At 41.0% G+C, this 27,725-nt stretch overlaps 1 protein-coding gene across 1 annotated transcript in view; it reads right to left on the bottom strand.

Moving 5' to 3' along the window:
- Window positions 1-27,725, bottom strand: part of LOC149198467 (O-fucosyltransferase family protein) — a 158,143-nt gene that overhangs the window by 125,412 nt on the left and 5,006 nt on the right. The window contains exons 3-4 of the mRNA XM_089402067.1: window positions 21,736-21,814; window positions 21,487-21,557 (exon numbers count right to left, since the gene is read on the bottom strand). Of these exons, the coding sequence (XP_089258193.1) occupies window positions 21,487-21,557; window positions 21,736-21,814 (150 nt within the window). The remainder of the gene's footprint in view (window positions 1-21,486; window positions 21,558-21,735; window positions 21,815-27,725) is intronic.

The raw sequence follows: 27,725 nt of genomic DNA, 5'->3' as shown, positions 1-27,725 counted from the left end.
CCCAGCAACTGGCATGTTATTTCCTAGTAATTTACTTGTTGTAAATTAATTTAAACAGCATCTTATTGAGTAAAATGCACTGCAAGGATTTTAACTGGTAAATAAAAACGAATTCAGCAGAAACAAATGAATCCAATTTCACTCGAACACACAGAAATTTCTGCCTTTCAAATCTTGTTCATTAAAATAATATCTCAGCACACAAGGGCTCCCTTACTCAGAAAATGGCACAAAGGGAAGTACTAGAAAAGTACACCAATTTAGAACCTGGCTTATCAGCAACTTAAGAAACCCTGAGCTGCACTTTGCTTGTTGTACGACCCTTGTATAGCCTATCTGACCGTACAGCTTTATTGTTGAAAATCCTTCGCAGCACATGCAACCTGCTGCTGTGCCTGCATCATATGACCTCTGTATGGCCCACGTTGTGCTGTACCTGTGCATACAGCCTTTCCAGCTACCTGCTATAGATGCATCCTTACAATTTTAGTGCATGGAAAATCAGTACAGCCTCCCTTTATGCTGCACAGCTTCTACACAATTTTTTGGATCTGAATTTCTCCTTGCTACTATTTCCTTTCTCCCTTGGCCTGAACATCAGATGAAGATCCTTTATCACACTTGTTGTGTTCTCCTTGAATCATTGCCCTTCATGACTCAATCACTCGGTGTCTCTTCGTCTTTTTCTTTCACCTAGCCTTGCTTTTATATTCTTGAGTTATTGACCAAATTCATAACCCTAATCTCTGAAATGATTGATAGTTGAGATTAGATCTCACCTCACTTGAGATCAACAGTTAAATTCATCTACTTCACCAATGCAAACACATTTGCATGGCATTAGATTAAACTCACTTATTATAAAATGAAATTCAGTTTAATCATTCCTTTAATTAAAATTAATTTGCTAACAATGAAGGATTTGGACAACTCCCGCACATTTAGACACTTGAGTTCCTATCCGATGCTACAATCATCAACAACATGTCATTGGCACACTCGGTTGCTTGCATGGAGCTTTTACTTGCTTGAGAACGCTTGAGTTCTAGGAGTGATCATGTTCGAAGAAGATTTCCGAACGGAACTATGTAAAGGATTATATCCTGTCCAAAATTTCGAGTGGACAATCCACCCATCATCAGGGACCACAGAATATTGAATGATAACATGCGAGAGCTGGTAAGACTGAAATAGATAAGAGATAATCCTTGGACAGGATAATAATCCTTTACACAGTTTCATCCGGAAAACTTCTTCGAATATGAATGACTGGAAATCTTCAGTGTATTAGTGATCTTGTTGTTGGGGTGCACTCAAAGGAGCACATGGCATAGGAGCGTTAGAACTTTGTGAAAATTTCATCTATCACAACAACTGGAAATTATTTTTCTATTGTTAATTTATTTGTTGTCTGCTACAGCAAATATCAAATAACTCACACTGTGATTTTCACAAATAAAATTGTGGGAGAAAATAACGCTGGAAAAGGAAAAAATACTAGCGCACACATAATAAAAATGACAGTTATTTTTGGACAAATGTCCCCGGAAAAACCCAACTTGGGAAAATCAGTGTAGCAGTGAGGGTTTTATTATTATGCAGCAGTTAAGTCTTAGTACAATCTATGGATGCCCAACTGGCAATCCAACCAGCAAGTATTTGACAGAAATAATTAGAGTGAAAATTCTCTCACCCCACAAGCAATCTCGGCACTAACTTCTTCAGAAAAATTGGTCGTCCAAACCCTAACGTAAGCCCTTTGCGCTGCCTCTCACACGTGTGGCTCGAATTTGCCTATGAGCAGGCTGTCTAGCCTCTTTGTTGTTGGAAGTGACTCTTTGGCTCTTTGGAAGACTTTCCCGGCCTCTGGAAGCTTAATCAACTTCCTCCCTAGCTAAATCGAACTGCTCTGCTTCAGCTATTGCGCAGCCATTGCGTTGCTTCTGTGTGGATCACTTCTGTCACTTGTTTCTGCCTCTCCGAATTTGGAAAACTTCCTATGGATCATTGTCCCTACCCCTCACTGCCTATACTTCGATCTCTGGCTCTCTGGCAACTGTTGTTGCACTTTGGAAATCGATCTGCCAAGGAAATCGAACTTCTCAAGTGTATTCTCCAAGTGCCCATCGACTTCTTCTTATAATCCTTTGTTGTGTTAGTTTTTGTAGTATCGGATGTATGAGCCTTGAAATTCTGTGGAAAGACTAGAATACATGAGAACTCCAAAACCTAGAAATCGTTTCTAAAAATTTCGCCTTAAATATTATTAACCGTTTTTTAAATATTTCCTAAGTCTAAACTTAGAGAATATGGTTAATTAATCAATATTAATTGAGATAAGGTGAGAATCATCTAGAAACTTGCTCGGATCTATCCAGAGATGATACTAGCCATTGATTAAATTTTAATCTTGGCCATTCGTACTCCAACAATGGATTATAAGAGGAAGTCGAAATGGTGATGGAGATATCATCCAATGCAAATACTTAATTGCCCAGGTAGTTTGATTTTCTCATAAGAAGCAACTCAACAGAGAAGATAGGGCCAAAGAGTGAGTAGCAGGTGGAATAGGAGGGCAGCAGCATTTCGGGAGGCAGATTTCTAATTCCCTGGAGAGGCAAAGGAAGGAAGGCCGAAATTTCCAGAGGGCAAGCATAAGCTCTGCGCAGAGGGTGACGCAGGGAACTCTGCGCAGAGGGTGACGCAGGGAACTCTGCGCAGAGGGTAGGGAGGCAATTTAGGAGGTAGAGAATAGTTGTGGGGTGAGAGAAAATTCTCTCAATATTTTTGCTAGTATTTTGCTCAGATTAGATTGTCGATTGTGGATCTAAATTATTCTACTCAGAATTGTTGCTGAAGATTAATAGTAAAACCCTCATTTGCTACACTGGTTTTCCCAAGTTGGGTTTTTCCAGGAACAATTGACAATTAATGTCTGTGTGCTAGAATTTCTCAATTTCCAGTATTCTATTTTCCACAGTATTTTTATGGTGAAAATTGCAGTTGTGATTATATTCATTGTTTGTCGTAGAAAATAAACTGCATAATTAAATTTCTAGTTAGAAGAATAATTTCCAATAGCTGCAATAGACAAAGTTTCACATGCTATCAGAGCACAATTGATCAGTCAGAGAACTCAAAAGCGAAAGAATGAATTTTGTTGCTTAGTGTGGGCAACAGGTCGAAATTCCCAAGGGGCAACGAAGTCTTCTTGCAAGGAGGTTGAATTGCTTGAGGAAGACTGGTTTTTCAGAGGGGGGGAGAAAAATTCGATTCTTCTAGAGCAAGTGATTCCAAAGGCAAAGGGAGCAGCCCAGATTTTTTAGCAGATCTCTAGCTGGGTGCAGAGGTTTTTTGCAGCAATTTGCTAGAGCAAAGCCAGTGTCCGGGTGGAAAAGAGGAATAACACACTAAATTCTTCAGCATAGCCCTGGACAGAAATAACATTAAGGAGAATTCAAATTTGTCTTCCAGATTGGAGGACGAATTTGCTTGCTTAGCAGGACCAACTTCACAAGGAGTGTTATATAGACAATGGAGCATCAGCTCACATGATAGGGGTTGGAGAATATTTCTCTAGCTACAATGAGGAGCAGATGGACTTCCAAATTACTATGGAAAACAGAACGAAATATACTCCAGTAGGGAGAGGTACCATAGATTTTCAGGGGGAGTCAAGAGCAAGCACCAGCATTACAAATATATTGCATGTGCCAGGGTTGGGTATGAACCTGATTTCAGTATCCCAATTACAGGATAAGGGGTATGATATTCACTTCGTAGGGAAGAAAGTGTATGTCAAACACCCAAGATGGCAAAAGGTAAGACAGATTGGAGTTTGAAGTAATAGATTGTATCGGTTACAAATCGATTCTCCAATGGCACTACTAGGCAGTGACAGTAGCAATGGGAAGGAGTTGAATGAGTTATAGCATAGGAGAATGGGACATCTACACCATGGAGCACTCAGGATGCTCAAAGAAATGGTAACAGGGGCACAGAACACGATGATGTGTGCAGAGGATGCGTACTTGGGAAGTATGCTAAGGCAGCATTTCCAAAAACTGATAGTAGAGTTGATGGCATGTTAGGACCCATACATTCAGATATTTGCGGCTCAATGTCCACTAGAGCTCTCAGTGGTGCCAAATATTTCATCACCTTTATTGATGACCATTCCAGGAAAACCTGGATCTACTTCTTGAAGACCAAAGGTGAGGTCTTCAATCGTTTCAGGGAATTTAAAGCTCTCATAGAGAATACGACAGGCAAAAAGATCAAGGTGCTTCACTTAGATAATGGTGGAAAATATATTAATAAGGACTTCATAAATTGTCGAATTGAGGCTTCTGTGATCCATATCAAGTTTAAGAGAAGATCTTCGGCGAAAATCACAAGATAAATCATTTGTCGACGCGTTTCGAACCAGCTAGTGTGGTTCATCGTTAGGACAAGTTGAAGAGACAGATCTAGCTTAGCATGTTAAATAGTATGAGCAGAGTCTCCAACGGCTATCTGGATTAACGGCTACTTTTGACCTTAGGACCAGAGTCAAAAATTATTATAATTTAATGGCAATTAATTATATTAGGTGACCATTAAAAATAATTTAAAGGTGTTAATGGTTAGTTAAAAATGTATTAAAAATTATAGGTTAATTAGTATTTAAAAGGGGAATAAATGTATATATATATATATATAAAGTAATATACATAGAAGTAAGTTAGAATTGATAAGAATATTGGAACGGAAAGTAAAGTTAACTTTAAAATATATATATATATATATATATATATAATAAAAATAAAAATGATAATAATAATAATAATAATAATAATAATAAAAATAATAATATTAATATTAATAATAAAAAAATTAAAATTAAAATTAAAAAATAAAAAAATAAAAATAAAAATAAATAAATAAAAGAATAAAAATAAAATTAATGATAAAATGAATAAATACATAACGAGGACATACTATCAAGTTAACTAACAAAAAAAAAAAAAATCAAGCGAGCGACTAAAGGGAGAAGCCCTGGGAGGAAGGAAGAGATAAGGCTCCAAGAGAAGAAATCCTCAAAAATAAGGGAAACAACGAAAGAACGAAAAAGAAAGACTAGGAAGAAAGGGCAAGGATCCAGCAGCTACTGATCTTCCAGCCGTCATCTCTATTGAGATTGCCCGGCCTTCTTTCAATTTCAATGGCTTCCCTGAATTTACGGTGATGGTACTGCGCAACCTTTGCAATAACTTTGGCCTCCTCAATACATACTTGATGCTTGGTCTTTTCCGCATGCTCTGCTAACGCTGAAGACTTGGTTCTCCCATGTCTTAGGTCAGCTGCATGTTCACTGATCCTTTGCTGGATGGAGCGTCCTGTTTCCCCGATATAGGGGGTCCCACAGGAACAAGGGATCAAGTAGACACCTTTCATATCTTTAGGATCAATGGGATCTTTCACCGATCGGAGGGATTTGCGAATAGTGTTGAGGGGCCTGAAGGTTGAGGGAATATCATACCTCTTGAGAATTCGAGCAATCTTATCTGTGGTTCCCTGGACATAGGGAAGATGGACGCCTGGCCGACGCTCTTTAGGTTCTTTATTGATTAACGAGTTTTTAGAGGCTTTAAGGAAAGCCTTCTGACCTAGGCGCCTACTATAGCCATTCTCCACAAAGACATTAAGGAGATGGGATTTCTCCTTATCGAAGCTCTCCATATCAGAAATCCTCAAGGCATGAGTAGCGAGGGTGTTAAGCACACCCACCTTTTGAGCAGGGAAATGATGGGAATCGGCATGAAGATACTGCTCAGTATGCGTATTCTTTCGGAATACTGAGTGGGAGAGAGAACCGTCCTTATTCTTCGATATAAGAATATCCAAGAAAGGGAGGCAACCATTGACCTCTTTTTCCATGGTGAACTTAATGGCAGAGGACTGACAGTTGAGGTGGTTGAAGAAAAAATCCAACTCTTCTAGGCCATGGGCCCAGATGACATTAGTGTCATCTACATACCTTTTCCACAGCTTGGGAAGGAGACGAGCCGAGGCTAAAGCTCTGGTTTCGAAATCTTCCATAAAAAGATTCACAACAATAGGGGATAGGGGTGAGCCCATGGCAACACCACAGGTCTGTTCAAAGAACTCACCCTCGAAACAGAAGAAAGTGGAAGTGAGACAGATCTCAACCAGATGCGCGGTATCAGGATCTGTTAGGCGATAGATCACTTCCATGGCTTCTTTTATAGGGATACAAGTATAAAGGGAGACCACATCAAAGCCCACGAGAATGTCCTCAGGGTCAAGCTTTATGTCCTTAAGCTCCTTAACGAAGGAAGCAAAGTCTTTTACGAATCAAACTTAATTGTTTCCGAACTCAAATTCAAACCCGAACCATGTGACATAGACTGGAAGCGACTCTCCAGCTCTCTGGAACACTTTCCTGGCCTCTGGAAGCTGAATCGACTTCCTCCCTAGCTAAATCGAACTTCTCTACTTCAACTACTATGCATTCCTTGCGCTGCTTCTGCATGGTTCACTTTTGTCACTTGTTGCCTCTCCAAATCTGGAAATCTTCCTCCAGATCATTGTCCTTGCCCCTGTCTCTGCTTCGATCTCTGGCTCTCCAACAACTTCTACTGCTCTTTGGAAATAGATCTGCCAAGGAAATCGAACTTCTCAAGTGTATTCTACCTGTTGTTGTTGAACCTGTTGTTCCTTTGATTGCCATTGCCCTTGTAGTTATTGTTATGGTTGTCATCATCTCTTGGAGTATCCTTCTTGTGAGGACACTCTCTAGCAAAATGTCCAAACCTGTTGCAATTGAAGCATCTTCCTTTTCTTCTTTCTTTGAATCCCAGCTTGAACCCTTGACCTTGTCTTCTTGGACTAGCATTGTTCTTCCTCTTAGTATGAGTGGAGAAGGCGATAGGATTGTTTCCATTTGAGGGTTTGTCTCTTTCCATCATCCCTATTTCTTCTTGAGTGCATATAGCCAATAATTCATCAAATCTCAGAATCTTGTCATTGTTGAGGATGGTAGTGTTGAACACATCTCGTTCTCTTGCACGGCCTCCAAGTGCAATAAGAGTGATCTCCCTGTCACTAATGACTTCTCCAATAAATAGGAGATCATTCTTGATCTTAGTAATCTTCGTGAAGTAGGATTGAATGGATTCTCCTCTATCCATCTTGATGTCTTTCAACTAGTTCTTGAGAAGAGAACTTGATTTGCATTATTTACTTTGAACATCCCAACCAGTTTGTCATACATCTCCTTAGATGTTTCCAAATCAAAAAGATAGGCAACCAAAGGCTTGTGAATAGAATCAACAATAATTTTCTTAGTTTTAACCTCACCTTTCTTGTACTTTGTTTGTGCAACTGCGAATGCATTTGAAGGAGGCTCCACTACTCTTCCTTTGACATAGTCCATGGCATCATTTTCTTGCAATGTCAAATCTAGAGACATCTGCCATGCATGATAGTCGGATTTGTCCTTAAGCTTGTCATCGGATTTGACGTAAGATGTAGCCGTCATTGGAACTAGTTTCAAGTGCTTGTCCAACAGCTTCCCTTAGTGATTTCTTTTCCTCACTCTTGCTTGGGCTTTGTCTTCATCTGAGCTCCGATACCATGTTAATTTTAGATAACAATGGTATGTTCTATGCTTTAGCACAATTTACTTCAATGTTCCTTTAGCAGCCCAATGACAATTTCCAATTATATCCAGTAGCAATCACATTAACTTAAACACATTGATAGTAAATGCAGATAGAACATAAAAACATGTGCAGAAGACAAGCCAAGACAAGAGGACACAAGATATGGTGGATGCCAGGGAAAAACCCCAATGTGGGGAAACCCTTTGATCAAATCTTCTTATTATTCTTCAATAGTTCAGCAAAGAGAGAGTACAAATATCAAATTAAGTTGCCCAAAATAGTCCTGTCAAAATCAACAATCGACTGCAGCGCTAACCAAAAAGTCAACTTTGGTCAAAGCAACACCAAAATGTCCTTCAAGCAGCTTGGTCAACAGCGGATTAATTCAACCTTCCAAGAGATTCAAAGTCAACCTAAATCAGTTCAGCCAACCTAGTCAAAGGAGAGAGAAAACATTGTTGTAATTTATGAGGTCAAATTTGAAGTCAACCCTAGTCAAACTACCCCAACCTTCTCGATATCTATGCCAATAAATGCAGCCTCCCAAAACGAATTTCTGCCTCCAAAATGTAGTGAAAACTTGGTCAAACAGTAAGGGTCAACGCAGGTCAACGATGCCCAATCACCCTGAAATTTTCAACCAACAAAACAGTACAGAAATTCGTCCTCCTGTCACACATGCGAAGTAGAGAAGGTTGCCTCCAAGCTGTACGAACCAATCAAGGGAGGAGAGATAGAGATATGTGATGAGATGAGTGATCTCCAAATGAGGAGGGAGGTCACACGTATTTATACACTTCATTGAGCGTGAGGAGACACATCTATTGGGCTTGATGTGCCTACATTTGACTGAGGTCGACCTTGACAATTTGTGCATGAGAGAGAATAAATTCAAAATTCCATTTCTGCTTGTCAGAATGAGATGATCTTTATATCAAAATTGTACCTCTCGAAAAGAGGAATCCAATGCAATAATCATCTCCGTCATATGATCTAACCTAAGGTGGAATTTGGCCCTAGTTGCCAATTTTAACACCAGTCAATTCTTCTTCAATAATAGAATCAAGTCAAAGTGAGACAATCCAGGGCCTTTTGACCAAGACAAGACTTACTCCAATAAGCAATCATCCCTCCTTTTAAGTAGACAAATCCTGCTTCAGTCAACTCCTTCAAAATTGCTTCAATCTGGAATTTCAACCCCTTGCAACTCATAATTTCAAACTTGCAGTTACTGCAAAAATTTCAGCCCCCGCAACTTGCCCAAAGCCCTAGAAAAACTCACACGTGTGAGAAAGAGATTCCCAAAAAGTTCAATTTTGGTCTTCCTTTGATTTGTGCTTCTTTCTCATTGACTTCACATTCTTTTTCTTCTTCTTTCACTGCAGATCGAACTTCTTGATGATGGATGCCAAAGAGGTGGAGCTCTTTTTCTATTTATACTACTTCCACAGGGTCGAATAGTACCGATTTGGGTCGATTTCTTCAAGGTAGCGCCAACTTGGTGAGGAGGTGACAAATAATTGTTTTGACTCAAAAATAATTTTCATTACATGATACAAAAGCCCAAGAAGGATCTAATAAATGTGACAAACACTTTTAAGACTCAAGAAAAACCCTAAAATCCTACAATGGAGGCTTTGACCTAATAAATAAATAAAATGAGCATGAAACCCATGCTTCAAAATAATTTTATTTTCTTCTTTTTCAATTTTACAATAAGCTCGCTTAAGGGCTAAGGGTTTTTTCACGGTAATCTTTGAAGACCTAGAGGATTGGAAGCAAATCCTGGACAATGGCCCCTGTTTCATGAACAGTGCAGGGCTATTCATGAGACACTGGAAACCTTGCTATAACCCAGACAAGGATCAATTCCTGACAGCCCCAATCTGGGTTCGTTTATATTCTCTACTAGAATATTTCTAAGAAACAGATATCTTGGAACTAATAGGAAATTCCATTGGAGAGTTTGTCTAAATCTCGGAGGTCACCCACCGAAGAATATTTTCATCATATGCTCGCATCTGTGTATACATGAATATATCTCAACCTCTCCAGGAATCGGTGGAAATAGAGTACCAAGATGAAATCTGGTCACAACCACTGGACTACGAGCATGTGTCGTTCAAATGCCAACTATGCCATGAGTATGGCCACTTATTTAGGGATTGCCCTCAACAAGCCCAACCTCCGTCCGCGCCTCCAACCTCTAATGGATTCCAGGAAGTGCAGCGTCAGCGCTGCCCTCCAAACAAACCCCACCCCCCCACCCACTGGCCGGACAAAGACCTCAAACGCGTCATCTAGTCGGGTAGGGGACTCCACCATCGCTACCTCTAGTCGACCGACCATCAATCCCCATCTGTCCCCACAGGTCCCTCACGCAAATCGCTTTCCCTTCTTGCAGATGCCTCAGATCTGGAGATGACTGAAACCCCAGTACCTGATTCCTCAGCTCGTGCAGCAATAAAGGCTGAGCAGGAGGTGGAAAGCCAACAAGGAAAGCAGCTGAGCAAGCGTAAGACCCCAGAAGGCCAACCCAATAGCAAAGAGATCTTGCAAGCCCTGGCTCAAGTGTGCCATGCACTTGATCATGAAGTGAAATTAGATCAGTTAAACTCTGATTAGTGTGCCATGGTCCCTTACCTTCACAGGTGGGCGAAAAATGGATTGACTGAGATTCCTCAGGATCAGCTGGAACAGTTCCATCAGATTTTCAAGGAATGGGAGCAACGACAAGTGTCAGCGGATCAGCAGCAATCCTTGGCTCTAGTACCATGGAAGGAAATTTCCCCATCCACACGCTTTGATCAAAGCCAAGGCCCAAGGAAAAGGGGAAGAAGACCAACGAGGGAGGTTATCCGAGAAGCAAGAGCAATCCTAGTTAATTCGGGATAGACAAATGTTTTGACGGAGTATTATCATCGCTCCACCCTCTCTCCCCGTCAATGAAATTAGTCTCATGGAATATTCGTGGCCTCAACTCCAAAGGGAAGATGAGGTACCTGAAGGAAAGAATTCAAAAAGAGAAGCCAGATATCCTCATTATTCAGGAAACCAAGGTGACACAGGAGCGGTTCAAAGAAATAGCAAGCAAAAATTGGCCATTGGCGAATTACATGGCCTTGGATGCCCACTGCAGTGCGGAAGGCTTGGGAATCCTATGGGATCCCATATCCATTGCCTTTGATAAATGGATGGTCGTCCCCTACACCCTTACAGGGCAATTTGAGTGTATATGCACTCCGAAAAAACTCTAGCTAACAAGGGTATAGGGGACGGTGTAGCTCTCAAACACTCTGCGTCAGCCCCTGCTTGAATGCGTCAGCCCTGGGCCTCTCTGCGTCACCCACGCAAGCCCAGCTAGTGACTGCGCAGTCTCCTGTTGGCTTTGCGTCTACCTAAAATTCCCTACGTCTGCCTCTCCTGCCTCACCGCTGATCTCCCGTGGCTGATCCCGTCTCTCTATTTCATACTTGCTACCTCCTTACTACTCACCAGACCATTGGTTCAATTTCTCAGCTAACCCCGCTCCAGAAATTGAACTGACTGGTCTCCCTCAGTGTGTCCTCCAAGTGACCCTCAAGCCTCCTCTTATACTTTTCTCCTTGACAAATCAACAGCTGAGATTAAGTCCCTAATCAACGGCTAAGATTAGATCTGGCTTGATCCGTGACTTTTGGACCATTCTAACACAGTTTTATATTAATTCACATTATTATTTTAATTTCCCTTAGTTTAGACTTAGGGACTCATTTAAAAATATTAATTATTTTAATATCTCCCAAACTATTTAGAATCTGCCCAAACCCTTTCTAAGTATTGAAGATCTCATGTGCTTTAGCCTCTCCACAAATTTTCGTGGCTAGAACACATCCGATGCTACTCCAAATCAACACTCCCTCTTAGCGAGGATTGTGCTCTAGTAATACTCCTTACTGAGTATCACCCTGATCATCTGGCATCGGTCCCTGTGCTGATGCTAAGCCTCCCTGCCCAACATCCTCTGCACTGCTACATCTTGTACTACTGCCCATGGCTCTGCCACTGCCACTGCTGCATCTGTACGATAACTCCCTTTGCATCCTTGTTGTTGGTCCTTTCTCCCAACACTGCATCCGCACTGCAACTCCCTCTGCATCCATGCTGTTATCACTCCCATTTCTGCTACTGAAACAGGTTCTTGACCATCCCCATCTTTTCCCTGAAGTAGTCAAACTTTGTCTTCCCAAGGGCCTTGGTGAGGATGTCCACCACCTATTCTCCTGTGGGAGTGTAGCTCAACTGTACAGCTCCTCGTTGGACACAGTCCCTGACAAAGTGACAACGAATATCAATAGGCTTTGACCTATCATGAAACAATGGATTCTCAGAGAGCTTGATGCAACTTCGATTATCGCACATGATCCTGGTCGCCTCCATATTCCTTCTGAATAGGTTCACAAGTAGTTTTCTAAGCCATATGGCCTCACACGAAGCTGTGCTTGCTAACATATATTCTGCCTCCGACAAGCTCAAAGCCACGGACTTATGTTTCCTATTGCACCAGGAGTTCATTCCCGATCCAATGTTGAAACAGTACCCAAAGGTACTTTTCTGATCCACTGAACTTCCCGCCCAATCTGCATCAGTGAATCCACTCAACCTGATATCCTTACCTTTGGTGTACAAGAGTCCATAGTCGATTGCTCCCTGTAAATACCTAAGAACGTGTTTGGTTGCTTCCCAGTGTGCCCTCTTCGGTTCCACCATGAACTGACTGAGGGTGTTGACAGCATAGCAAATGTATGGCCTAGTATTGACCAGACACATTAGGGACCCTATGAGTTTCCTATATAGGGTGGGATCAACATCCTTGTCTTCTCATGCATCAATCTTCTTCCAGTTGATGATCATTTGCGTAGCCATGGGTCTACAGTGCTCCATCCCAAATCTTTTCAAGATCTCTGTAGCATACCTCCCTTGCCCAAGGAAGATCTGTCCCTTCTGCTGCCAAACTTCCAACCCTAGGAAGTAGGGCATTCATCCCAAATCCTTCATATCAAATTTTGTGGCCAAGTTCTTCTTGCAGTTCCCAATGAGTCTGGATGATCCTATCAAAAAGAGATCATCCACATACAATACTAAGATTAGCGGCTCATTCTCTACAACCAGATAGTAGAGATTCAGATCCGCGTCACTCTTGACAAATCCCATCCTCTGCAAGCAGCAATCTATTCGACCATACCATGCTCTCGATGCATGTTTCAACCCATACAAGGCTTTCTTCAATCTACATGTATGAGACTTCTTCTCATGAGCCTCAAAGCCCTCTGGTTGTTCAATGTATACCTCTTCATCTATTACCTCGTTTAGAAATGTCGTTTTGACATCCATCTAATGGATCCCCCATCCTATCTGGGCTGCAAGAGATATCACGATCCTAATAGATGTATACCTAGCTATCGGGGCGAAGGTCTCCTCATAGTCAATCCCTTCCTTTTGAACATACCCCTTAGCCACAAACTTGGCCTTGTATTTCTCAACACTGCCATATTGAGCGTATTTGATCTTGTAGATCCATCTTGAACCTACCACTGATCTGTCTTAAGGCCTTGGCACCACCTCCCAAACATCATTCACCATTATGGAGTTGTACTCCTCCACCATCTCATCTAGCCAAACCTGATGTTGGGTTGCCTCCTTGAAACTGGCAAGCTCTCCATCTTGAGCTACTAATGCCTGATATCTATCTGGATTTTTTCGCACCGATGAATTCCTCTGCATCTCGCAAAATCTGGCGAAGTTCCTTGCTAGTTCTTCCTCTGCCAGCAGATGCTTCTGTTCACTCCTCCTCCTCATCCTAAGAATCTTCCTGACCTGAAGAAGAATTCTTTACTTCTATTGGTTGAATTGGCTTAACCAACGGTTCCTCTTTCGACTGCTCCTCGAGAGGCATCTCGCGAGATTTTCTGAAAGCCCTGTCCTCCATGAACTTTACATCTCGTCGTACTACTACCTTCCTACTCCTTGGAAGATAGATTCTGTATGCCTTAGTGTTCTCGCTATATCCCACCAAATATCCATTTTCCGCAGTGTGATCCAACTTCCTCCTCTTTTGTTTGGGTATGCGACAATATGCTAAACTCCCAAATATCCTAAAATCACTAACTTCAGGTGTTTTCCCTGTGAAGACTTTATCTGGAGTAATCTTTTCCAATGCCCGATGAGGAGTCTTGTTCTAAACATAGATTGTTGTGTTGCATGCTTCCGCCAACAGGAATTATTTTGGCATATCCTGATCATACATCATGGCCCTAGCTGCTTCTACAATAGTCATGTTCTTTCTTTCTGCTACCCCATTCTGCTCCGGATTGTAGGGAGTAGTCCACTCTATTCTGATGCCCTCCTTAGCGCAAAAATTAGCGAAGTCTTTATCAACATATTCTCCACCATTATCTGAGCGCAAAACTTTTATTTTCTTCCCAGTCAAATTCTCCACCAGAGCCTTGAACTCCTTGAATTGACAAAAAACCTCATCCTTGGTTTTCAGAAAATAAATCCAAATTCTCCTTGAGTGGTCATCAATGAAGGTAAGGAAATACTCGGCACCACTAAGAGCTTTGACGAACATAGTTCCGCAGATATCTGAGTATATCAATCCTAGTACACTCTTGGCCCTGTGTTTGCTCCTAGGAAATGTTGCCTTGGCATACCTTCCTAGAGCACATCCCCTACATACATCATCTCGTTCCATACTCAGATCCAAAACTCCTGTTACAGTGCTCCTGAGAATTCTAAGAGCTCCATGGTGTAAGTGACCCATTCTTCTGTGCCATAGTTCTTTCAAGTCCTTGTCTCCATGACTACCTATTAGTGCCATTAGTGATTCTAGTTGTAATTTATACAACCTATTACTTTTGATCCCAATCTGCACTCTCTTTTTCCAGCTCAGGTGTTTGACGTATACCTTCTCCTTGATGAAGTAGACGTCACAGCCCTTGCCTTGTAGTTGCGACACGGAAAGTAAGTTCATCCCCAATCTTGGTACATGCAGCACATTTGTAGCATGGAACTGTTCTCTCGATTCTGTTTGAAAAACTATGGTACCCTTCCCTACTAGAGCACACTTTGCCTTGTTCCCCATGGTGATCCGAAAGTTCATCTTCTCTTCTCGATACTCTGAGAAACACTCCTTGATTCCCGTCATATGCCACGAGGCTCCACTTTCTATATACCATACTTCTGATGATGCAGCACTAGTCATACACGCTACTTCTTCTTCCAGCCTGGAAGCCAACATAGAGAAATCAAAATCTCTTTCTCTTGTGCAATCTTTTGAAAATCTGTGAGTCCCCTGACGTGGATGCCTCTGCATTGTGGTCTCGACCCATAATTGATTTTCCCTTTCTGTCTCTGATTACTCCCTCTGATACCATGTGAAAATTCTATCACTACAGCAACTGATTTACTTTTCCTACTTATTCCACAATAAGTTATTTATGAAATTACTTCAATAAACATTAAAATAAATATTGTTGCAGATATCACACCGTAATACAGAAACAAACATATGCACAAGAATCAACACATTGACACATTTATTTTGGACAACAATCCTCGGAAAAACCCAATGTGGGAAAACCGATGCAGAAAGGGAGGATTTTATTATTCAACAATTCTTCAGTACAACAGGGTGCCAAACTAGCTTACCCACAGAGAGAAAAAATTCTTCAGCTCTTATCCCAGTCCCAGCGTCAACCCAACTGACCTCTACGTGGCTCTCAGACACTCTACATCAGCCCAACTGACCTCTGTGTGGCTCTCAAACACTCTGCATCAACCCCTGATTGACTGCGTCAGCCCTAGGCCTCTCTGTGTCACCCACGCAGGCCCAGCTAGTGACTACACAGTCTCTTGTTGGCTCTGCGTCTACCTGAAATGCCCTGTGTCTGCCCCTCCTGCCTCAGCGTTGATCTCCCGTGGCTGATCCAATCTCTCTGTTTCATACTTGCTGCCTCTTGACTGCTCACGAGACCACTGGTTCAATTTCTCATCTAACCCCGCTCCAAAAATTGAACTGAATGGTCTCCCTCAATGTGTCCTCCAAGTGACCCTCAAGCCTCCTCTTATACTTTTCTCGTTGACAAATCAACGGCCGAGATTAAGTCCCTAATCAACGGCTAAGATTACGTCCCTCATCAACGGTTAAGATTAGATCTGGCTTGATCCGTGACTTTTGGACCATTCTAACACAGTTTTATATTAATTCACATTAATATTTTATTTTAATATCTCCCAAAATGTTTAGAAATTGCCCAAACCCTTTCTGGGTATTGGAGATCTCATGTGCTTTAGCCTCTCCACAAATTTTCGTGGCTAGAGCACATCCGATGCTACCCCAAATCAACAGATGGGGGTGAGTATCGTAACTAACATGGCCGTCGGGCCCCATGAGGAGTGACAAATGGGTCACTAGGGAGGGTCGTACCTCCCAGTGACCTCTCCATATACGGTAGAGGGAATGGCACACAAGCACTTTAGATCTTGGGCGTGTGAGTATTCACAGTGCCTTGGGAAGAGGAAGTGATAACGGGTTGATAGACAGGATGAGGAAGGAGTCGGAATTTCATTTCAGTGGTTAGGTCTAGTGGTGGAACTACACCTGGTTCCCTACTCAACGACGAAAGAGGCGTCGGAGGCATGACAGAATTGGTGGTTCCTTGATTTTCTTCGGGGAATTGTGGTTTGCTGCATACAAAGGATTCCAACTCCTTTTTTTTCTCGTCCCTTGCAGGGCCAAACTGGGTTGGCAATCGTTGCGGGAAGGCAAATGCTATTTCTAGTTCATTTGGGGCAAGGAGCGGTTCTGTAAAAGCTGCCAATAACATGGTGAGGGCGATGATTGGGAGGCGCCAAGCTTCTGGAGAGCCATCGTCCTCCTGGTAGTCGGCTTTGTTCAGTGGAGTGACTGGTGTGGCAGGGATTATGGAAGTGGTGCTAGAGACGGCAATCAAGCGGACTCCCTAGGCTCCAAAAGCGCGACCCTATCTCATGGGCGGACTGACGAGCAAAGTGAAGAAGCTACCGTGCACGTTGGAGCAGGTGGGGAACCTTGAGGCCGATCTGGTGGACGAGAGGGCAGCAATTCAAGTCAGTGGACAGGGCAGCATTCTCAGTCGTTGTGGGAGCACTTGGACGGTGGCAGATGCGCCCCATTCCTCGACGCGGGCGAGTTATCCTCCCGGTGAAGCCAAGGACAGGGACGAAGGAGGCCCTCGCATTGGCAACCATGGTGGATGGAAGCGGAAGCAACCTGGTGTGAAAAATCCTAGAATCGAAGGAAACCCTACTACAACAAATCTGAATCTACTTCACCTAATTGATTTTTTAAATTACATTCATCAAGTTATTCTTCTGAATATTGAAAACTACTTCTGCAACCTACACTTAATTAAATATTTGATCTCATGAAACAAAAAATAGGGCAAAGAACAAGATACATAGGACACACTTATTTTTTGACACAACAGTCCCTAGAAAAACCCAATGCAGGAAAAACGATGCAACAATTCTAAGGATTTATTATTATGCAAGAAAAATATCTAAATACAAATCTAGGATGCTCATCAAGCAATCCTTTACAGAAAAAATATTGGTGGAAAATCTAAGTGAGTTTTACCTCACTTCACCCGGCAGAATTCTGGCTAATCCAGCACAAGAATGGCTAACCCCGGTTATTTCTGTGTTGGCTCTGTGTCCACCCTGCGTCACCTTCTCTACCCTTTGCGTCAGCTCTCTCAACAGATCCGGCAGTTCCTAGCAGTTTCAGTTGTTCCAGCAGTTCTGAATTCTGCGTGATAGGCATCTTTTCTGCGTCAGCTCTCCCGGCTATTGCGCTGCCTCTGCGTCAGCTCTCCTATCTGTTCTGGCAGTTCCCAACAGTTTCGGTTATTTCGACAATTCTACATTCTGCGTGACAAGCAGCTTTTCTACGTCATCTCTCTGTGTCAACTCTCCAGGCTATTCCGACAGTTCTGGATTCTATCAGACAGGCAGCTTTTCTGCATCAACTCTCCCGGCTACTGCGTTTCCTCTCTGCAAGCTCTCTCCGCCTCTCTGTTTTGTATTTTCCGGAAAGTCCTTCTCTCGTATTCTCTCTGCCCCTCAGCTACAAGATCTCCCCAATCAATTTTCCTCCTGAGAACTTCTCACCTCAGAAAATCGATTTCCTCAATCTGTGTGTGTGTGTTTCCAAATGAACCCCAAGCCTCCATTTTATACTTTTCCAGTTGAGCCTTCAACAGTCAAGATTAAGTCTCTAATCAACAACTAAGATTAAAACTAAGATTAAAACATGACATGATCCGCCTTCTAGATCATTCTCACCCATATTTTGATTAATACCCATTAATATTTTAATTTCCCTAAGTTTAGACTTAAGAACTCCATTAAAAATATTAATTATTTTAATAAAATACAATCCAAGTGGAATTTCACCAAACGGTTTCTAGGTTCTTTAGAACTCATGTGCCTTAGCCTCTCCACCAATTTTCAAAGTTAGAGCGCTTCCGATGCTACCAAAAACTAACACTCCCTCTTTGCGAGGAAAGTGCTCTAGCAACAATGTCCACCTGCATGATGCTCTGTTTCTGAAGCACCTCCTTTTTGCACTATTGTTGCCACCAACACTGTGTTGTTGTTGCTACTATATTGCTACCCATGACAATGCCACTGCCACTCCTGCATCTGTACTACAGCTCCCTCTCAAACGTTGCATCTGCTATGCTGCTAGCACTGCCACTACTAACACTGCATTTGTACTGCAACTCAGTTGCTGAGAGAAACAACTAAAAAACATCCAAAATTAGTTGAACTTAACTGTGTTCAGCATAATACAATGAATGTTGGAATCTGACTACTACTAGTCTCTGACCCTCTAAATCTTTTGCACTGCTGCTGATTTTTGCATTGTGCCAACTGCACTGCTGCCAACCTTGCTCTGCGCTTATTAGTCTCTGGTCCCAAGCTACTGCATCAGTCCTCCAAACAATCCACTGCATCACTTGACACTAAGTCCATCTCGCTACTGCTGAATCTTGGGCTCCCATAGCAAGGAACTGACCCAAGAGGTGGACTCCTCAAAGATCCTACCCATATGTAGCTCTTTCGAACTACAGCTCTAAATCTCCCCACCTCCCTCCTGGGGATGCGGCCACCATCTCTGCCAAATGTCAAAAGACTCCTCTAGTCACTGCTTAGCACTACTCAGCAAGTGAGAGATTCGAACTTTCTGGCAGAAAGTTTTCTGAGGAAAAAATTCCCCTTTTACGTGTCTTCTTGCTTTTCCAGCGAATTTCTGACCCGGCAGAAACTGCACCCTTCAAGCACTACACTGAGGCTCTACGTCACTCCCTCTGCCTCTGCAAACCCATGAACTGGAAATCATACCTCTGTCGTCTCACTCAGAGAGAGATTTCCTCGAATCTGCTTCCCAGCAAGGACTGCGCAATCCCTTCAAGGGAATTCAAATTGTTGCCAAGTGCAGCTTTCGGCCTCATTGCTCAGCATTGGATCTGCTCTTTCTATTTCAAAATCAATGCTCTAATACCATGTGAAAATTCCTACACTCGAAGGAACCCCTACTGCAACAAATTTGAATCTACTTCACCTACTTGATTTTTTTAAATTACATTCATCAAGTTATTCTTCTGAATAATGAAGCAAATTACTTCTGCAACCTACACTTAATTAAATATTTGATCTCATGAAACAGTAAATAGAGCAAAGAACAAGATACATAGGACACATTTATTTTTGGACACAATAGTCCCCGGAAAAACCCAATGCCGAAAAATCGGTGCAGCAGTTTTGAGGGTTTATTATTATGCAGGAGAAATATCTAAATACAACTCTAGGATGCTCATCTAGCAATCCTTTACAAAGAAAATACTAGCGGAAAATCTGAGTGAGTTTTACCTCACTTCACCCAGCAGAATTACGACTGATCTGGCACAAGACTAGCTAACCCCGGTTATTTCTGCGCTAGCTTTGTGTAAACCCTGCATCACCTTCTTGGCCCTCTACGTCAGCTCTCCCAACAGTTTTGGCAGTTCCCAGCAGTTTTGGTTGTTCCGGCAATTCTGGATTCTACGTGACCAGCAGCTTTTCTACGTCAGCTCTCCTCACTATTGCACTGCCTCTGCGTCAGCTCTCCCGGTTGTTCCGGCAGTTCTGGATTCTGCGTGACAGACAGCTTTTCTGCGTCAACTCTCCCAGTTGTTCCCGTAGTGTCAATTGTTCCGGCAGTTCTAGATTCTGTGTGACAGGCAACTTTTCTGCATCAGCTCTCCCGGCTACTGTGCTACCTCTCTGCAAGCTCTCTCTGCCTCTCTATTCTGTATTTTCCGGAAAGTCCTCCTGAATTCTCTCTGCCCTTCAGCTACAAGATCTCCCCAATTGATTTTTCTCCTGAAAACTTCTCACCTCAAAAAATCAATTTCCTCAATCTCTCTGTGTGTTTCCAAATAAACCCCAAGCCTCCATTTTATATTTTTCTTGTTGAGTCTTCAGCGACCGAGATTAAGTCTCTAATCAACGGCTAAGATCAAAACATGATTGGATTCACCTTCTAGATCATTCTCACCTATATTTTGATTAATACCCATTAATATTTTAATTTTCCTAAGTTTAGACTTCAGAACTCCATTAAAAATATTAATTATTTTAATTAAATACAATCCGGATAGAATTTCACCAAACGGTTTCTGGGTTCTTTAGAACTCATGTGCCTTAGCCTCTCCACCAATTTTCAAGGCTAGAGCATTTCCGATGCTACCAAAAACTAACACCCGGTGGGCAGGGTTCGAGGTGCAAGTATTGGAGCGCGCAGAGGGCGAGGTGGTGGACTTATGACGGTAAGACTTATGGTGGACTTATGAAGACTTATGGTGGACACGAAAGCCTTCATAAGAATCCCTCACACGCCCTTGGCCACAATTAAGATAATAAAAATCCACTAGTGAAACAATGGTGAAACTGGCCAGCAGCAGTAATGTTCCTTTTGGAGTCATTGCTCTGCACTGGAGAATCATGGTTTCCCTCAACAGATTTTGGGGCTTTGCCTTCATAGTGTTGTCCAACAACAATTGAAAACCATGATAAGATTGCCCCTTTTGACAAGTTACAATGTACACAAGGGCAAAATTTTGAGATGAGGATGGTCACAGCTTTTGATTTTATTCTTCATATGCAAGACATTGCTAGGCCAACCATTGCTAGAAAGCATGGAGGTTCAAGAATGGTGGTGTTCCACTTTATATATCAATAGATCACTATGAATAAGAATTTCACCGACTAGAACTGAAAAACTGAGTATGAAAGGGTGAATCAAAGAAGTGTATCAGAGTGTTAAAGCATTGAGAGAAAAAAAATTCAGAACCCAATGGGATTATCAATTGTAGTTGAACTTCAATGACAGATAATAGTGAAGCACTTCAGCAGTGAAACAGCAATTCACACAAGCTGAAAATGGTATGGTATGTGAGCAACTTTGAATCTGATACACTAAAACAAAACAAGTTAGAGAAACTCTTAACAAAATCCTAGTAGCAAAGAGACAAAAACTCTAACAAAACCTATACTACTATGAACAATTTACACTGTAGAACAGAACTCAACAATTCCAAAAGCATGATTTGCATATTCAATTCCATTTTGGCATATATGGCCTAATCATCATGCCAACTAAGGATATATGTCAGTTTTATTAAAATAATAAAACCAATGTTGTCACTAAATGACAATACAAACTGCAACTCTGCAACTTAACAGATTTACATACCGCACTACGTTGTTGATTTAAACCACCATTGCATCGAACCACTAAATAGCCATTGCTCTCATTTGGTGGTGCTGCAAAAAAGGGGACAACATATGACATTCAAGGAAATGACAGAAAGCACAGCTTAGTTTTTCCAGAATTCTTGGACATAACATGGAGACTACAACTTAATTTTTTGAATCTTATCAGCAACAGAATTTTAACAAAACACATGAATGAATTGCAAATAGTGCATGACAAAAAGCATACAAGGCCAGTATGATCTTGGTGCAGATGACGGCCGCCAACCATTAGACGGAGCACTAGACCAAAGTCTGTCCACATCAATCTGCAAGTACAAGCCAATCATTGGTACTGGAGTTGTTTTGATCACAATAAACATAAATTAATTGGTATTGGAGATGTTTTGATGACAATAAACATAAATTATTGTAGACTGCTCGACAAAAAAAATCTGAAAGTGAATGAAAGAAATCTAAAGCAAGCCTTCTAACCATCAAATGTGCATAACACCAACATGTGTTCTCTACTGCTCATCTATTTAGCTATAGCTCAAGCATCACTCACAGTACAGCTTCTTACAGTATACTTGGGACCCATTGAGCTAACAGTTCCCATTCTTTAAGTCACCATCAGCAAAGTTAAAACAGTGAAATTGTTTACAATCAAAATTTGCATGGTTTACAAATGGCAAGAGATGCAGTAAGAAAGATTTAACTTACCATAAAAAACCCTTAAAATTAATGTATCTAGGGAAGAGTACACTCTCATAGAAGATAAATTTATGCAATAAAATTAAAAGGGTAATAAAATCTAGTTCCGAATCAATCTACAGTTTCTCTTAAAAATTCAAATATCATAAGCCATTAAATTGCTATGTCCAACCAACCAGAATGTATAAGCCTGAGCCATCTGTTAGGTTTCTATTGTCGGTGTGGTCTTCCCCACCTAAATAGAAGGTCAAAAAAGGATGACAAAAGGTGCAGGTCTTGTGTAACTTTGGTGGAATAGATAACCCTCAGACCTGTTGGGTTGTACTTCGAGTTGTAGGGCACTGTCTTCTCCCTCTTAACTTATTCATGACAAATGAAACACATCCTAAGGTCCAAACAGAAAAGACATCAACAAAGATTTGGAAGCATTTGAAAGAGTTGCATGAAACATTGGACAAGGCCTCAGCCTTATCCCTGTAGAATATGTTGTCTTCAATCACAATGGATGAGAGTGCCCCATTACAGGAGCATTTACTCAAGATCAAGGATATTAGAAAACAGTTGTCCACCATTGATCCAAATATGAAAGATGAGAACATGGTCGTAATCATGGTAAAAATCTCACCACGTGATTATGAGCACTTTATTGAGACCCTAAACAATACTACTACAAATGTTGACCTGAAGCTTGATGAGCTATGCAATATGCTCTTACAGCAAGACAGATGGAAGAAACAATCGGCAACAGCAATAAGACTGTTCAGAAGAGGACTTTGCAATCGATGTCAAGGGAAAAGGCAAATGGGCAAAGATAAAATATCAAGAATGTGATGAAGATGCAAACAAGAGCTTGGAGATCATCAACTATCACTACTGTGGCAAGGTGGACCATAGGAAGATGCAATGCAAAAAGAGGTTGGCTAATCAGAAAACCAACAGGGGAGGGCCTTAACAGAAGACTTGTGCCGCAAAGCATATAGAGGAGTCAACCTTCTTTGCATTCATGACCAATAAGTAAGTATATCAACTCAAGTCATCTACTTGGTACATTGATTCAGGCACATCATGACACTTCACCTACAGGCAAGACTTGTTCACAGAGTACACTACAAGTTACTTGAAGGATTCAATGATGGGACAGAGTACACAGTAGCTGGCAAAGAAATGTGTACATTTCCTTTGGAAAAAAAAAAAGTTGATTTTTCTCTGCATATATTTACTATTATGTGCCAAGTAAGGAGCATAATCTACTTTCAACAAGCAAGAATATGCACCAATGCCTCCATCTGAATGTCAATTTTAGAAATCACAAATGCTAGACAGTTGACCAAGCAACCAAGAAGACTATTACTCTCAGTGTCAAGGGTCATGGACTGTTCAAATTGGTTGATATTGGACAGGTCAAAGAGAACGCATTGGCAACCAAGAGTGTATCATAGATCACCACACTTCGGCACCAATGGTATGGGAAACTCGACTTATGTCTCTCATTTGGCTCAATAGAATATGGTAGATGAACTTCCTGATATTTAACAGTAGATTCAAGGTGTGCACAGAGCTTGCCAGGCAGGGAAGCAACACAGGGCGCCATTTGATGAAGGACAAGCTTGGAGAGAGAAGAGAGTCCTTCACCTGGTTCATGCAAACAATTGTCAACCAATGAACATGGCATCCATCACAAGTGCTAGGTATTTCCTTCCTTTTGTTGATGACTACAGTAGGAAGATGTGACTGAATTTTTTTGACACTTGACACAATGACCCACCGGAACATTACAATGAGGACACGTTATATATTATAAAATATTATAAATTAGTGAATTACACATACAATATAAAATATATAAAACATTTACATGATGATGGTAAAAATTCAATCATACAACTAACGCATTAACCAAAATAGCGTTGAGTGCAATCCTTCTCTGAACCAAAAATATGTCAACAAAGACACCCTAAATGCCCTGTATAGTCCAAAAAAAATCATGCTACAACTAATAACTAGTATTACATATCATCCAAATCATTGCCTATATTTGGATGCTCATCATCAATATCACCCTTTACACATTAAACTAAGATAGAAAAAGCTTTACATGTCAATTCGAGATTCTGTTTGAGTGATGGGTACATTTTTACTAAGGTCCTGACAAAGGAGTTCAACAATCAATGCCACCAACATCGAGGTACATAGAGGGTTTGGTCCTCCTAATTAAACACGAGTTCCATACCCTCATGTTGGAAATACTGAGAGGGGGGTGAATCGGTATTTCTTATCAATTAGTATATTTTTAACTCCAAAGCATTAACTGTTATTAGCATTGGATAAATATAAACATTCATCAACATGATTCAACAATGCACAATAAAAAAGACAGTAGGGAGTCGAGACAAATATTTTTAGGTGGAAAACCCTTCGCGACAAAAACATCGAACGATTCTTAATATTTTTCTTTTAATAAAATGTACATCAATATTTTCAGATCCAACTGAGGGAGGCTCTAACCTATAGGACGCTCCAAGGCCTTGTTTACCAACTACAACTATGAGGACGCTCCAACACCCTGGCTTATAGGCTCCAACCTAAAGGATGCTCCAACACCCTATTTACTAGCTGCAACTGGACAGATGCTCCAATGCCCTGTGCAGGCTCCACCCTGCCACCTTGATCAGCCGATGGACCATGTTTCACAATTTTCAGACTGGATCCATCTGTGCTCAAAATCAATACAAGGAAACAACAATATGAAATAACTACAACACAAACTCTATCGATCAAATCTGCCTCTGCTCAAACTGCACATCAAACCCTAGTTGCATCAAATTCAAACAATTCATCTTTGTTCAATCTCAGTACCCAAATCTGACTGCTGCACAACACTGCTACGCTCTCAATGTCACTGTTGTTGCTATCAACGTCATTTTCATAGTCAAAGTCACAAGGTTACCATAAAGCAAGATTATGGGTCATTGTTGTATCAATCAAGACCTCTTTGTCAATCACTTTCAGTCATATATCATTTACTGCCATAAACAAACACAACTCGCTGCCATACACTGTCACATATCAAGAGCACTGTCACTGTCATATATCAAGAGCAGTGTTGCGAACATCTTGATAACATCCCGATTTTCTCTTGAAATCACGATTTTTTGGCCTAGCCAATGTTTGCTGATTTTTACCGATATTTTGATGGTATCTTGATTTTGTCAATGTTTGCCAATTTTTACCAATATTTTCCCGATTTTTACAATTTTTTGGTTTTCTGGACCCTTCCCGATTTTTACAATTTTTTGGTTTTCTGGACCCTTCCCGATTTTATCCTAATGCCGATGTTTGCAACATTGATCAAGAGTGATATCACTGACACAATATCATATCACTGTCTCACTGTCTTTCTCTTGTCACTGTCACATAAAACAAATATCACTTGCCACCAAGAGTCTCTGCTATCTAGGAATACTATCCCAAAGGTCATATTGTCATAAGGATATCACAATACTCTCATACAGGTATACTGCCATTAGGGCCACTATTGTATTATTATTCCTTTAAGTCAGGCTTACTGTCATATAGTTCATTGTCTCACTGACATACATCAATTCTCTGATTAGGTCACTTCAACTGTTCCACACCAAGGGTCACTGTAGGTCACTGTCAAAACTTCAGATGCCAAATTACAAAACTTCCTTTAGTTGCACAGTAAGTTGCAAGATGACAAAACTGTTGCAATATATGACAGTGAGGCACAACTTAACAAAACCCTACCTCCGCAATACAAATCAGACCAAGTTAAACTTTTCTCATCAATGCTGCCAACCTCACTTGTCAAATACAAAATCAAAATATATAGTATATGGTATACTTGTCAAATATGTCAATCCCTAGCTTTGTCAAACTGTCAAGTGATGGGAAAATAACATAAGTCTTATGGAAATAATGTTAATACAGTCTTACTGTTGTTCCTGCACTCATGACTGTGTAAGATTCATCAATAAGATCTTGCCAGGGCTAGACTCCTCCAATGATGACACTATAACCTTTTTACTGCAAACTTATCAATTTCAGCCCTACATCAAAGTCAACTGAACCATAGGTATCACAGCCCTGTATGATATATGTCATATGGTTATTCATCAATGTCATTAGGTCATATATTCACAGTCACACATTATTGTTATCACAAGAAGTAATGTCATCCATGCCTGCCATACATCTGCAATACTACAAATTATCAAGGCAAGGCAACTTCACACACAGATGGCACCTTTCGGCAAGCTCATGACAAACATGGCAACTGTCCTTGGCATCCACAGTTGATCAACACTACTGACATCAACACCTTCAGTTAGAATATACCTTTTTGCATTGTCAAAAATGGTTGTCCAACCACAATAAGATACAGTTTTTTGTGTTGGTCACGATACACGTACTAGTTGCCACTTTTCATGCTTAAGCAGTCCTTAAATACAGACTTTAGGCCACATACCTCAGAATATGAACAACGTCTAATATGTGAGAATAAGCACTGCTGAACGATGACTTGATGCCAAGATTAACCTGGTGTAGGCAAAAAAAACCTTGACTATAGCTCAAATGTGTGTTTAGGATTTGCACAAGTCAGCTTAATAAGGGCAGCAAACATGTATGAATACGACTAAGCATCCAAGCCAATAAAACATGAGACATATCACTGTGAAGATCACACAGGTCCGGGTCTTGTCTTCAACAGTTGTAGAGAACGTTTAAGAGCCCTCACTATTGTCCTTCAAATCCAAAACTTCAGAGACCCACTTTAGAGTAATAGGCCTTGATTTCCTTCAAAAGAGAAGGTCGAATGATTCTTTCTTCACAATAATACTAGGCCACAAACAATAGTATTAATGAGTCGTAGAAATAACGCTAATTGTAGCCACAGAAATAGGTCTGCATCAGTGGTCATGCCTTCAGAAGAGAGCCGAAATATTATCAGAACCGCTACCTGCAATGACCTTAACTGATCCACCAAACCCTCGCTGCTTCTCAGATTTTGGAGATCAAATCTAAATCGGTCTATAAATTAGGCTTTTTCATACAGTCGACTTCAAAGCATCAAAAAGGAAACTCGAACTTATAGCACTCCTGAAACATACTTCACTGGCCTGAAATATAGAAGAATATGAATTCCTTATCTCAAAAATGATAACCAAACACCATTGAATGAACCTCAATCGAAACCCTTGATCAATACTGTCCAGCGTATCAAAACTTCTGAGCTACACAGGGCCGACATGTTTTAGTTCAGAGATCACAAGATATTCGTTATATTCATGCCTTAGGAGAGCTAAACCATTGATCTAGCATAGTTTATGAGAGTCTCATGAGGGCCAGCCGAGATTTTAAAAGGACGGAATTTTGGAGGGGTATTTGAATTTAAAATTCAAAGTCTTTCCCTCCACAAACAAATCCAAACTTTATTATTTTTTATCAATAATTGAAAATAATAAGAAAATAGTTGTAGTCCCTTCCTTTCCATATGAATGATGT

This window comes from Pinus tabuliformis, chromosome 2_1 (genome assembly GCF_031772625.1).
Source record: "Pinus tabuliformis cultivar Carrire ecotype Pingquan chromosome 2_1, CPIR1, whole genome shotgun sequence".
NCBI classification, from domain to species: Eukaryota; Viridiplantae; Streptophyta; class Pinopsida; order Pinales; family Pinaceae; genus Pinus; species Pinus tabuliformis.
This window is presented reverse-complemented; position numbering and strand designations above follow the sequence as displayed.